Source organism: Rhipicephalus sanguineus, chromosome 1 (assembly GCF_013339695.2).
Source record: "Rhipicephalus sanguineus isolate Rsan-2018 chromosome 1, BIME_Rsan_1.4, whole genome shotgun sequence".
Classification (NCBI taxonomy): Eukaryota; Metazoa; Arthropoda; class Arachnida; order Ixodida; family Ixodidae; genus Rhipicephalus; species Rhipicephalus sanguineus.
In genome coordinates this window covers 226,136,442-226,151,320 of record NC_051176.1, presented here as the reverse complement: position 1 = coordinate 226,151,320, position 14,879 = coordinate 226,136,442, and the positions used below count along the sequence as shown (strand labels likewise).

Below are 14,879 nucleotides of genomic sequence, written 5' to 3'. Positions count from 1 at the left end.
TCAACAAGCCAGGGAGGATCATGCAGCCACTTAAAAACCGCGCGTCGCGGGCTCTGGCTTAGACGCAGACCCGCTGCACATTATACATATCATAGAGCTTGGGTATGGAAGCATCAGCCGTAAGGCCACGGTTACCCCGTGGCGTCAATCTAAACTGACAATCCGGCAGTGAGTGTGCGCGCTTCGCTCTTATACATATATTGCCCAGAAAACGATTTCTCTTGCAATTTTACAGCGAATATCTTAAAGCACAAACACACCAGAAATATTTTACACAAGCAGCCTTGGGCTTCGTTTCTACTGCATGCGGGCCTCGAACTCAGCAACTGAAATTTGTATAGTACAACGTCTTGTTAATCACAGAATTTATCATTATGATCTGCCGTGCCGGCAATGTTGGCCGGTCCACATAATCTTTCTCCGAATTCGGAATTGCACTGCCCTTCAGAGTTGTAGTTAAAAAAATATGTTGTGAGCTCAGAAAACAAACAAGTAAATAAAAAAAAATACAACGCCGCGTGTAAATGGAAAGGGGAACGAGGTAAAAGTCAAGACACACAGGAATCATAGTTCACACGTTGCGAACATTCCTACAAAAAGGAAAACCAAAACAAGGAAGCACATGCCGTCAGCACAGTAAATTCACTATTTGTCCGAAAGCGATGTTAACACTTCTATGTGTTAACAAAAAAGATCCGGTTCGCAAAACTTGACTCCGTAATTAGGGTGGCAAAAAAGCGGTCATAGCCAAAAATGTCGCCGAGTTGCGTGCGACTCGCGCGTCTGGCCGTCAAACACGAGCAAGCGCATTCAGTGGCTGTTGGATAAAAGAGATTACGTACCCCTTACATATACTTTCTTGCTGCATGATTTGGTGGATCACTGAATTAAAAATGAATATATATAAAAAAAAGGAAACTGTGACATAAACCCTGAATGGTGTTTTCCGAATTGCCCGTGGAAACGAAGAACTTCTTTCTATAGCCACTCACGCAGATTGCAATTTATTAGCCGGTAGTTTTGTAACAGTATAATTACAATGGGCATTATGCAGCTTCTCTGAACTCTCCAAAGGCCACGTCACTTCTACGCGCGGCTCTACGATCATACACAGGACCCTGCTCCAACCAGAAAACGCGTGGCATCAGTAAGCGATGTTCTTTTTCGGCACTAAGTAGGATAAAGGCTGTTCGTAGTCCCTTTACACTTTCTCGGAGTAGCCTTGTACAGAATTAAATTAGAGTGGAGCGGCAACTGAGCAAACGACAGAAGTCTAGACGGGGGCGACACAGTTTTTGGAGAACTGAACGACAACAGAGAGATGTGCTTTGGCGGAGAAAATACTGTTGCGTACAGGGCCAGAGTGGGCGGCAAAACCTCATCCGCGCATAAAGAAAAACAAAAGACACGAAGAAAGCCTTGCTGCCGTGTTCGCCTGTGCTAAAGAGCGCGCTCAGTGATGACCGTCGTCATGGTAACGAGAAACTTCGTGGTCAACAAATGGCCCCTTTCACTCGTGACTCCAGCGAAAGTGAAACTAAAATTATTTCTACTCGTATCTGTGCTTGCTGTTAGCAGAAACGAAAATACGGTATGATTTTCTGCAGACACGGTAGAAATTTCGAATTATCTTTGCAGAGAGTTGCTAAGCAGTCACGCGCGAACATTTAGCGGTGAATGAGAGTGACACGACAGAATTTTCGCGCTTAGCTTCATTCATTTTCTTCTGAAGCTTTTGATCCTCCATTGCCGGCGTTTACTCTGTTTCCTCTTTAGAGATTTTTTTTCTCTCTCTTGCGTCAATTACAGGTACGCATTTCGGGACGGAATCAAAGTTACATGAATAAGATATCTAATGAAAGGACAACACTCTACAGAAAATGAGGTATTCCGTACGTACCTCAAGGGCAATGACCAGCCATCCATCCGGCTTCCGACGCCTCGCGAGCCGTACTTTGCCACCGAACGGCAGATTGTCGGCGCCTTCATTTTCTTTGGCGACGTTTCGCTTTCCCTGCTTCGACCTGCGCCTCGCTCCTGTCATGTTGGCTTCGCCACGCTGTCAGGGAGAGAGCGCCGATGGACTGCCTGACTGTGGCGCGGCGAGATGGCGCCACGGGCGCTCAGCGGCAAATCGAAAATGGCGGCTGGTGGCGTAGCAGCAGTTGCTGCGCGAAGTTGTGGATAAGCAGTCGCTGATCTTCCTCGTAGTAACCTTGTCCTAGAAGAGGCGGCGGCGCTTGCCTCCTGCGCGTACGGAGCTTCATCGCATCGCATCCAGCGGCGGTGCAGCGGAGGCGCTAGATCACAAGAACTTGGGGCGACGACGCGGATCCCGCTAGCATCATGAACGAAGCTGACAGCCCGGCGGGCAAGCGTCCCATCTTCGACGCTTCGAAATTTCCCTTGGGGGATGCCAAGATTTTGCCAGGTCAGTGGCCACGAGATGGGAGAGGAAGAGCCGATGATAGCGAGAATTGAGTTAGCCGCACTTCTTGTGCTCTGTCCATCTGTTTGTTGCTGTCATAGAGTTTCTAAACCTTCGACAGATTGTTACTTTTCGAGCGGCTCGCGTCTCGGGAAAACCCCCACGGTGCTGTCACTGTCATCGACACGTATTTAGCAGCTTGTTGCGTGCCCGCTGTCCAAGTTGGCCGCGGCCACGTAATGGGAGTGAACGGGTCGAAGTTCGCATTTGTGACGACGAGTTGCTTTTCACGAATGCGTGAGCTATCGAAGTAGAAAATATGCGCTGTCCGTTGACAGCGCAGCGCGGTGCGCACGGGATCGGCCCATTATAGTTAGCGAGGAATGAATTACGTTTAATGAATAGCAACCTGTTATTAACTAACATCATAGGCGTTGGATTTTTTTTCGACACGGAGTGTTTGCAAAAGCATTTACGTTTTCTTTTCAGCAGTAGCGCTACGAAATGTTCGGTTCTTCGGGCTTACTTAGTATGGAACAGCCTTAATTAAATTTTTTGTTTCAGAAGGGCTGACGTTTGTTTACTCCTTGTATTAGTGTTCGTGTTCGCCTCAAACTGACGGGCCGGAAAAGTGTAACTTGAAAGAATAAGAAAAAAAAAACAACAACTATCGGCTGCCATATCACATGCTTGATGATTATACATTATTATGTAAAAACATAGATAAAACGGTTGTCTGTTCTAACACACTAAATATTTGGGCACAATAACTTTGAGGCGAGATGAGCTCCTGGGTGAAGGCGGGTCCTTCGATCGTTCCTTAGGTTCTTAGGTTCGACTGCTACCAACAGAAAGATCCCGGCCCCACTAGTGTTTTGCCTGCAATTCGTAGCCTCAATCATAGCCTGTTAGCGTATGGAGCCGCCGCCTTCCGTCGTTTGTGTGTGTGTGTGTGTGTGTGTGTGTGTGTGTGTGTGTGTGTGTGTGTGTGTGAACGTGTGTGTCTTTACGCTGCTGTATATATATATATATATATATATATATATATATATATATATATATATATATATATATATATATATATATATATATATATATATATATATATATATATATATATACCTTACGGACACACCGGCTATACAAATCGTAAATCGCAGTGTGTACCGTAAAGTGTATAATTAAATGGTTAGTTTTTTCATTTTTATCAGTTATTCGATTGTGTGTTGGATGCTGAGCGGCGGACGTTATTTGTGCGCGGTGCGCAACTAATCTCCTTCGTTTGGAGTAATCAAGTTTTCCTTTGACAGATGTGTCTCTCACGTACGATTTTTGCAAACTCGGCATTGTGTAAAAAAAAAAAAAAAGAAAGAAAAAGAAAAACCCCGGATGTAGCGCAAACGCCCGCTCCGTCTTCTGTGCGACTTGTGGCGTTCAGCATAACGCATGGTAATTTCTTCCTCAAATGGAACGTGTTTCCTGTGTTGTTACCCCAATGCTTTCTCCCTGTTGATTTATATAAATATAGTTCGCGCGAATTTTCGTCATCGCTATGAAGCATATTTATCCATTATCATCCCTGCTAAATTGTTCCGTACGGCACATCTTACTTTGTTTGAGTATACTGGCATCTTATGCGATGTTTCTGAATGTCCTCGTCATACTGTGCCATCATAAAAAAAAGCACTCACAGAGCTTTTCCGAGCCGTTTTTAATCAGGGGTCCACGTTCGACCTCACCAAGCATGCGTGCACGTTTCACATCGTTTCGTGACCAATCGGAGATTGTGCGCCTATCTAATATGCATAGGTAACGCCAGGACATCGACCAATAGCAATGCCCGCAAACAGCGCTGCTGATTCGGCGTACGACTCAAATAACTTTTTTTTTTTTAACGTTTCAGTAAGAGCTCGAAATTGTCCACTGTTTCGTTAGTGATCGTGACTGGGCGTTATGAACTGTTGTGACTGCGGCCCCGTTGGATTAAGAAGGCTTTTGCCATTTGATAGTTTTTTTTAAAGCGCTAAACATACACGCGACGAAAAATGTGATGCACATTCAACGGCTTCTCTATTTACGCCACTTGCAACAATCTGTTCCATATCACGTTCAATCTCGCTATATTCTAGATTGGCTGTATACCGCTCATTCTTATGTATCGTTATTCCATATGATTGGCTTCGTGAGTCCGAGCCTCTGGTCGATGACAGATGATTTTGTATTGATGCGTTAGACTGGCTTCTCTTAACATCCACCAATCACGGCCAGCTGGCGGCGTTGATAACGTGCTCGGGCCGTCGCACTGACTACTGTCCAACCGCGAAGACTTTAGCATCGGAAAAGGCAACGCTACAAAGTACCGGCCTTCGTCAGTGGTGCGAGCGGCGCTGCGCCCGTGTTATCGCCGTGATCGGACGGCCGTGAACAGTGTCTGATAAGGAACGAATGGTATCTATCGAGAGAAAGGAATGCTTTGAATTTGAATATCGAGGCCGTTAGATGCTGGGAGATACGAATCCAGACAGGTTTTGGTGTCGATAGCCATACGAACTCCGAGCTCGATGTATCCAAGTTATATCAAAGGGACGATGTGTTTTACGTGCATAACAGTTACATAATAGCGATGGTTCGATATACAAAAATTCGATATAGCGAGCTCATAATATTCGGCTGCCATTCACTGCATGCAGTGTGCCGTTTGCTTTGTTTTCTATATTTTTTCCCCGGCTTCTAACTTTTACCGTGATGCTAGCGCTGCATTATCAGAGCCCCCCCCCCCTTTTTTTTTGCTCTTTCGTTTCATATGCTTTGTTTCTTTTGCTTAGTCTGAAACCTGGATTTCAGTGTATATGTAATTGCTGTCTAAAAAACTACATAAAAATGTCATTCTTCAAGATTTGGGGCTATTGCCGCTTGGACGCTTTCTCACGGCGTTCGTGCTTTCATAAATTTATAACATTGGGCATGCATGACGTACACGGCTCGTTGTTGTTGTCGATCATTCATTGCAGTTGGTTACGCTCATGAATATTTGATAGAGGGTGAATTGGGCTGGTTGGTTTTGGTTCATAATTACAGCAGCGCAAAATACGAAGACGAATGGGGTACACGAAACGACAAGACGAATTCACGCTGTCATCATGAGCCCATAACATCCCTAATGTGCGCCCTCATGGCAGGCTCCTCCCCGCAAGTCAACAGGCCTCGGTTTACGACCAAGTTTGACCCGGGCCTCGTTGCTTTGAGTGCTGCTCTCCGCGTGATGCGGAGAAACGACGTGCATTCTGGGCGGTGCCTCACAGGCCTGATATGCCGATGTGTCGTCGTGGCGCTCTTCAATGGCACAGCTGAATTTACTCGCAATTTCGGGAGGCAGATAATTTAGTATTGTACCACATATGCCGACTGGTCGGTTTAGAAAGCGCACCTTCCGTTCCGTTTTTGGTGTGTAGGACGCGCCCCCATTTTTTTTTTTCTCCCTACGTGAATGGCCCGCCTCAGATGACGTGTCGGCACGAGGCCACCTTCCAGACTCGTCCTGCTCACCGGCTGCCCCTCGTAGAGGCTCTTCCTTTACGTTGTTTTGTCTTCGTTCTTGTTTGCGTGTCGTTCCCCTACGGCGCCGCCACGTTCTCGAGAGTACGGTTGGTGCTCTGGTTGAAGGTCGCAGGACCAAATGTAACGGTTCTTTCCTCGTCTCTTGGAACAGTTCGGTGTCTAGCGCGCTTGCCGTGTTTTCCGGCGGCCAGGCCCGACACTTGCTCCGGTCGTTTCATCATGCTGCACTGTGCGTGCGTGCAAACGATATGCACACGTGCACTGCACAGCCTATGCTGGTGCACGCCACCGTATAGTAATATAGCGTGCCTGGCCGAAATCAGGCGGATTTCTGAAAGAGTGCGCGGTCTCGGAGACTTCCATATCGAATCGGGGCAGTCGACCCCTTTTGACGCACGGACGCCATCCGATAACAGTGTCCGGCGCCAAAGTCTTGGACGTGGCTGGAATATGCTCCTGTGCGGTCGCTCGTCGCCGCTGGCTCGCGACGTGTGTACGTAGTTATTAGAGTCTCTTTAATTTACATTATGAGGAGAACCGAGGTAATCTGCATGAACGATCATTGTTTGTATCTGTAGATGCACGAAACAGTGTTCTGTGTTCTGTTATCGTAAGGGGCTCACTGGTAAACCCTGCCTATGAACTCACATATTGATATTTGGGTGTCGACTGAAGTGCCCTGTGGCACCGGGTGGCCCGCTAACGCGTTACCTGGCGTCTGGTTGCATTCCTGTGTCGACATTAAGACGGTCGCCCGGGCATTCGTGACCTCGATATCCGAGCACTTCGCGCTCTCATCGTATTCCTGCTGAGCGTGGCGGTAATTGAACCGCACGTATGTTTAGTAGCTGCCTATAGATGAATGGACGCTTACAGCGCTTCATTTGAGCCTCGCGCATATCGCCCTGAGTAAGTGCGCCTAGTGCGCCCCCCCCCCCCTCCCCTCTATCTCTCCTGCGCATTTTTTGTTGTAAACGATGTGCGTATGTGCGCATCTTTAACCTCGCCTAGAGGATGTCATTTTTTTGAAAAACTCGGACATGTATATACGCCTGGTGTTCTATAGTGTTGGACGCCTATACCTGCGCCGTACTTGATATACTTAGGCGCTATTGTCAAGTTTGTCTCTGTGCTAGCATAAATTCACCTGTTCTTCTTTTTTTTATTGCGGCACTGCATCGTTGCTATCCATATCATCAAAGGGAAGGAGATGGTCATAAAAATAGCACTGATGACGAAAAGCGCAACTTATTTTGAGCTCGCGACTTCCGTGTGTGCGAGGCCATCCTGGTTACTTTCTTCTCTCTGTTCTTCCGGTGCGGCAACAGTGCCCGCGGGTCTGTCTTTGTATTCAACAGAACGGCCGCCTGCCTCGCATGAGGGTCACCCCCGCGTCCGTCACACCTACTCTTTCGAGGTAGTATATTTACATAATTTCACAACGCACACTCAGTGCGTCAACGGCCGTCGGATTGCCGCAGCGTTTGACCATGAGGTTGGTCTATTTTTCCTAAGCTTATTACCGCCCCGTAAACAGCGCCATTCCGTGCGAACGTTCCAAGAGCAACTTGTTTCTTGTGCGCCCATTTCAATTTCTGTATGCCCGATGATAAAATGTGCTGCATGGCGTAGCCCTTCTGGCTACTTCCGCTTTCCCTCTCGTCCCTGTGCGATGGCGCGATCAAAACTCAAGGCCTGCGACTCATTCTGCCTACTGCGTGCTAGCTTTTACTTCCTCTCCGCGCTGGCCGGAAGGCGCTTGTCTCACGGATGTCTCCTTTCGACCTGTGCTCACCCAAAGGAAATAACTTGGAAGAAATGTGTTTACGGAAGTGAGCGCGGACCTTTACTTATTTTCTTCTTGGTGGGGTGAGATGAGGGCCGGAATTTTTGTGCGTATTATTACTTGTTGTGGGCTGTAAGCCCGGGTCACTCTCTCTGGTTTTCGCTTTCATCAACACCGGTAACTTTTTATGCATAATCGCTGTGTTAGAGTCATTTGTATGGAATGCGACCGCGATGACACCATTGGTTCCGGATGCCTGTTTATTGTTATTATTACACCGGAGCTAATTAAGCTCGCCGTTGGTTCATGACGGGTGAACAGAAATTATCATCACGAACCGGCACGCGCTCTCTTCGACCTCTTCTTCCTCTTTGTCGATCCTCTTCTTCCTCCTCTGCTTCGCTCCCAGAACACGTGCGCCGATTTCTCCGGCGTGGAATGCAATAACTCTGATGGGCGAGAGAACTAGTAGAGAGAGAGAGAGAAAGAAGGGAAGAGATAGAAAGAAAGAGAAACAAATTCTTGGCGAGGCGGGATTCGAACCCGCGTACCCATGGTCCGAAGGCTAGCATCGTAACCACTCGGCTACCCGGCACGCTAGCACAGCATAGCATAGCCTTGTATAGTATAGTCACGGCCGCTCGATCGAGCGGCCGTGGTATAGTATAGTAAAGCAAGGGGGTGAAAAAGGGAAGTGATGGTGAGGAGGAGGGAAAGGGGGAGAGAGTAAATGATAGCATAGAAAGAAAGAGAAAGAGAGAAAGAAAGAGATAATGAAATTAAGAGAAAGAAATAGAGAGAGAGAGAGAGAAATATAGAAGAAAGGCAGCAAGCGAGAAAGAGAAATAAATAAATAGAAATACACAGAGAAAAAGAAAGGGAGAGAAAACTAAAGAGAAACATAGAAGGCCGCCCAGCTCCGACTTCCTTCAGGCTTGGCACCACTAGTGCGAAGCGGCCTTTATTATTATTATTATTATTATTATTATTATTATTATTATTATTATTATTATTATTATTATTATTATTATTATAACCAAAACAATAGCGGATACGCCGTCTGCCAATAACTACTTTATATGATTAACTGCGAATAAAATACACGCGTATAACGAACGGTGACGGCGTTTTTATTCTCAGTGGATGGAAGCGCTGTGCCTGCATGGGGAGCGACGACGTGACTACCTGTAGCTATTGCGTTGTTTGTGGCTATTGTGCGGCCAAAAATATTATGTCTGCGTTTCTTTTTCTTTATTTTTCGGGGGGGGGGCGCATTAAATTATGCGGCAGACCGTTGATACGCGCGCTTCTTTTGCTATGTTTGTGTAACTGGTCCGTTGCACGTGGTGTAATCGCTGTCCTGCGCGGGCCGCGCCAGAATGTTTGGGAACATTCCGGATAGATCATTTTGTCAAGATTGCGCACATGACGCGAATAGTCAAGATTATTCCAGAGCTTGCGCAACCACCAGCGATAAGGCTAGAAAGCGCGATTCATGATGTATAAAAGACGCCGCGTCCCAGCCATGATCAGTTTTATCGACGGCCGACGCTCTGTTCGCCGCTATCAGTGTACGGTGTTTATTGCTGTTGTTCGACTTTCCGTTTCCCGGCCACAAGTTCGGCCAAATAAACAGTGTCATCTCAGACACGCCGACTGCTGCCTTCGTCGTCGACGTCACGACCCCGTGACAATTATATATATATATATATATATATATATATATATATATATATATATATATATATATATATATATATATATATATATATATATATATATATACATATATATATATATATATAATTATAAAGTAGTTGCGTCATTGGTATATACGGCTATGTTTCGTGCTGAACGCGTCTCATTTTGTACACTAAAGGAGCTGCGACGGTCTCTTGATCCTTCGTATCGGCCACGTAGTGCCGGCTTCCTTTGTACGACACCTTATACACTCTGTCCGGTGCGACGTCCTGCAAGCGCCAGCCGAAACCCAACATTGCTGCATGGGACATTAGACGACTCGGAGTAGGTATATACCGTTACGGATGCGGCAGCCGGAGGTTCATTCGACGCCTGCCCGTATAGACTTCTGTTCGTCGTACGATCGAGTTATTGATCCCGAGATATGCGCCGGAATCCACGTCGTGAACGAGGAGGCCCGGTATCGCGTGTACGCTGCTTGCACGGTTTCGGATAAAAGGTACCGGCTGGTTCTTAGCCCCGTGTACAGTTTCAGCGGGAAAGCACGTGCCTGACCCCCGATTGTCCTCTTGTCGAGAGGTAGTGCAGCTGTGGCGTAACCAGGGAGGGGGGGGGGGGGGGTGGAGGGTGTGTGTGGAAGGCTGGAGTGGATCCAACCCCCCCCCCCCTCCCCGAATTATTTCAATTTTGCAACGTATACAAACGTATGCACGAACATACATAAAGTATGGTTGACCCCCGCCCCCCGAAAAAAATTTCTGGCTACGCCCCTGCAATGCAGATGGTGCGTGTGGAGATATAACCAACCAGCTTAAAGTATTCAGTTCTTGCCGCGCTGCCCATCTTATGTAGCACATTTAGCTCGCGGTATCCTGTATATTACATCTTCGGCAAGGCTATTCGTATAACTAATAAACCGCGTAACCTACAACGACGTATGATGGTCTGAAAACAAGTATGATTCATATGTATCCTCACATGTGTTTAATGAAGAATTTTTGGTAGAGATCGTCATAAAACTTACGTTTTCATGCAGCAGCACATACATATCTAAGTGCTGAGTATTCTGTTTATTTATTTATGACATACTTCCATTCCCATAAGGGATTATTGTTGCCACGTATCCAACAACATACGCCCGTCCGTCATTTGAAACGCGTCCTTTCGTGGGTAGTATCGCTTCCGATGTGCAGCTTTCGGTTAAACCAGTAAAAGCGGACGGAATACGACGAAACGTGCGCGCGGGCCTGTTTTAATTATCTCAGATTATCATTCGCGTCCCGAGTGTATAATGTTTGGCTGCGATGATATAGGAACCGCCAACCAATTAAATGCAACGAGGCGCCGAGCTGGATGTTGTTGAATCCGGCGAAAAGTATCGTCGTCTGTGGTGGGCGTTTCAAAATAGGGGTCCCACAGTACGGCACTATGAAGACCCTTTGTGTGCATTCCCTACATAGAGGGGACCTGTTGATCACGTCTGTGCGCCCCTTATTTATGGCGGTATACAGCATTTACGTGAGGAATCCTCATGGCAATCTCATTTCATCCACTCGCGCGTGAATTTAATAAAATGTCGAACTTAGTCCTTAATGGAATGTCGAACTTAGTCGAATCCTTTTTCTCGAACGGATGTGGGAATCTTTCGCACTGGGGAGAATGTCGCATCAACACTCATTTCGGCCTCTCGAAAGTGGAACCGAAAGAAAGAAAAGAAAGAGAAAATCATTATGGAGGATTTCCTGCGGACGTCTGCAGCCGATCTGCTTTGTCTGCTCCTCGGGCAACGAGGACGCTAATCAACTGGCGCATTATCCAACGACGCTGCGGCTTCCGAATGCAGCGGATATAATGCGCGCAGATGGTACAGCTCGCGAGCATCTAATCACCCACTGCAGCAATTAACTGCGCTCGCGTTGCTAATTGTTGCACCTGCTGCCTGCCCCTCATAAGCACGCGTGGTGGTCTTACGCGGTTGTAGCGTGGTCGGTTGATGGACTCGCATCCCGTATTCCGGCTGCGGGGAATAGGCGCTCTATCGTCTCCTCCTCAGGTGAGACGCGCAGCGGTCCCGACCGCTTTCCGTCATCTGCCATCCGCCGCTCGCGCTGCAAGACAGCGACTCCCATGCTCAGGTCGGGCGTGTTCCTATACGGCGATAGAATTGTCCTGCAGCAACGCCTCACGTTCTATACAGCGCGCGACTGCGCGACCGCATGCGTAGTCAGCCGATACAGGGCAGACATTTAGGGTTTTTTAAAAATCTTTTTTGTAGCGCAGGCACAACGACGCCGAACATGTAAGGCGGACAACAGGCAACGCTCCTTATTATCTCGTGTGCCTTCTCTATCCGCGCTTGTGTGTCTGCGCAATAAGAGAAATTATAAGCGTCAGGACTTCACTCCCTTTCTCCCTCTCCCGTTTCTCCATTCCTCACATCCTTGTTTCACAACCTACCTGCCTGGTCCCCTCCCCTCGACCGTGTAGCCATCGCCCACAATGCTCACCTTCGAGGATGTATATGCAAATGTAACAAATGGACAAAGAGAGAGAGAATGAGAGTGGGCGGGGGGAGAACGCATTGCTTCCAACGAAATAAATTTCAGTTGGATGTCACCACCCGTCACTCTCTCGTCTGTGTTACCGTTTCGCTGTGCGCCCTCGAAGGTGCCTCGCCAACGAACAACCACTTTGCGCTGTGCTCACTTCTCATCTTCGGTCACCCCTCTCTTTTTTCCGCTATCGTATTAGTTTGACATGAAACGTATTTCATTTCAATCATTGTTTAGGGAGTCGCTCGCAAAAACTGCATGCATGGAAAGGAAACGTGTAATACTAGTATCGCTTATATATTCTAACCCGTACAACCTACATGTTTTACATTTGTTGCGATCGTTATGAAAGAAACAATTACTGGATCGCGTATGTGTCGTGTGCGCGGATGGCGCCGTTCTTGGGCCGCGCTCGTTCTTAAGATCTTACGTTTCCCGATATTGTCTGGGCTTATGGTTTGGAACGAGAGACGCGCGAAAGAAAATTAGTTTTGAACAGAGACTCGGAATTATGGATGACGATGAAGGGGCAGACGAAGCGCACAAATACCCCGACCTAAAAACCTTGATCTCGGAACGGAGCAATATAACGAGAATGTTGGCAACCCGAGTAGATTGTAATTGAATGTCTAAGTAGGCAACCACGAGTCATCAAGAAGAAAGTCAGGAAAACCGATACGACAAATGGGATCGGAAGTATGGAAGCGAAAAGGCCTCGGAAATTAATAAATGCGGGGAAAAATTCAGAAGGGAAAAATCTGTGTATGCTAACGCAAGAGCCAGCGCTTTGCAATTCGAAGCCCTATAGCTGGCTGCCTGAGGGCAAATGCATACCGGAGCAAATATGCGCAGCAGGATTAGGCATGTGTTTGCTGCAGGAAAAGTCCGGAAAATATACTCAACACATTGTATTGGAGAGCCCGGATATTTACGTATAGCAAAGAGCCGTGGAAAGCGTCCATCTCTCAGAGGCGCTGGGTTTCAAAGCGTATGGAAGTATTAAATGGTCACTGTTTGAAATAAGCAAGAGACGTTTGGAATATTGGTGGGGCAAAAAACGAGAAGAGATCAGAGATTGATAGAATCGGAGTCATTGGAGGTGTAGGTAATGGTGCATTACAGCAATGAATTGAAGGAAAATGAATCAAGAAAGAAGAGATAGCCAGGATGCTATAGATTGCATAAGATGAAGTAACACGTGTTTATAAGAAGAAAGCTGGCTACCCGCTGTGGTAGACTGGCAGGCAAGGTGTCGCGCTGATAAGCTCGAGGGCGCCGGTTTTATTCCTGACCACTGCGTCCGCATTTGCATGGTGGCGAAATGCAAAAGATACCCGTGTACTTAGATTCAGGTGCACGTTGAAGAGCTTCAGGTGATCAAAATTAATCAGGAGTTCCCCACTACGGCGTGCCTTATAATCATGTCGTGGTTTTAGCGCCTAAAATCCCAGAAAGTAAATGAGAAACAGACTATAGGTGGCTATACTTTTCACCGCCACGTTTCAAAGCGGATGCCAACGCACATCATCATCAGCAGCAGCATGACGCAATCGGAGCTAAATTCTGCTTCTCACTAGGCGATCAGAGTGACACGGCTTGGTAACACAAAGTTGTCGGTCCCGGCGGTTGCGTTTGAGAGCGCACACTCAGCCAGAGTATAGGTATAATACATTAAATTCAAACCTGCAGGGGCTCATGAAGGAGTTCTAAGGCTTAGGTCTCACTTGTGTCCTACTGGTCATGCTTGATCGGCTGTGGCGCCTTTGCGTTTAATACGTATTGTCTAGACTCTAGAAATGTGGTGACGGGTGTGAGTAGCAATACAGAGTGGTAGCGATTCGAATCCATGACCTTTGACCACACGAGGTCATTAATGAATAGGGACCGAGTGCAATTGCAAAACTACGCCGTATATGAGCTCACTTTATAATACCTGAGTAAATGACACTTGCGCTTTTGGTTACTTCATTTCTGTACCGTATAGTGCCTGTACACCCTCGACAACACGCACAAGACGTTTCACGTATCCATATACAGTATATAGGCGTGTGCGTGCGCGCGCGTGCTGCAACTACTCGCAGATACAGCTTACCCGAACTTCTTGTTGGTGTCTGTCGATAAACAAACAGCGAATCGTCGTCCTGTCTCTTCGCGCTGATATAATTGCTTCATAGGGTCATGCCATACCTATTCTCAATGTTAATTATATTGTGGGATGAGTAAAGAACAACTGCGTTATCGTGCAGTTTCATTCAGAATATATAGATATTCAGATTCTGTGAATGTATATTTGAAGACTACAGCAGGCAGTTAATTACAATGATTTATGTTCTTTATAAAATAGTTATTGAAATGAAGGCGATTTACCGCCGCTTGAGCTTGCTTATGTCGCAGTAGGTCATTTCGTATTGAGCCAGAGGGATCGCGGAATTGTGTCTATTCTTTATCTTTGTGTTGCTAGGCCAGGCATATAGTTCATCTTTTGCAAGCCCGCAAATCGCACGCATTGCGTTCTTCGTGTTTGAGATCGTGTATTCGCGCGACATGCTGCGCAGCGAACGGTGGAGCGGAACGCTATATATATGCGACAGGAGCTGACTGTCCCCGACTGTAAATGTCATCTTCACAAAAATTATGCGCCGTATAGTCACGATAGTAATTTGTTTTCTGCACGGAGAGAGATGACTGATGCGCGTAAGAGGGCGAGTTTAACCGGAAGATAAATATCCTATTTGCTACCCTGCATTGGGGAACGGACAACGAGAGACAAAAAGGTAAGAAATATGATTGAGAGAGGCCATCGATTATTTGCCGTTCTACTGGTCTGCGCAACATTTGTTTGTTTGTTTGTTTT

At 46.9% G+C, this 14,879-nt stretch overlaps 1 protein-coding gene across 2 annotated transcripts in view; it reads left to right on the top strand.

The window, feature by feature from the left end:
* Positions 1-2,130: 2,130 nt before the first annotated feature.
* Positions 2,131-14,879, top strand: part of LOC119373476 (lysophosphatidylcholine acyltransferase 1) — a 107,038-nt gene continuing 94,289 nt past the window's right edge. For both annotated transcript variants that reach the window (XM_037643526.2, XM_037643519.2), the window contains exon 1: positions 2,131-2,431. In XM_037643526.2, coding sequence (XP_037499454.1) covers positions 2,347-2,431 — 85 coding nt within the window. In that variant the 5' untranslated portion in view covers positions 2,131-2,346. The remainder of the gene's footprint in view (positions 2,432-14,879) is intronic.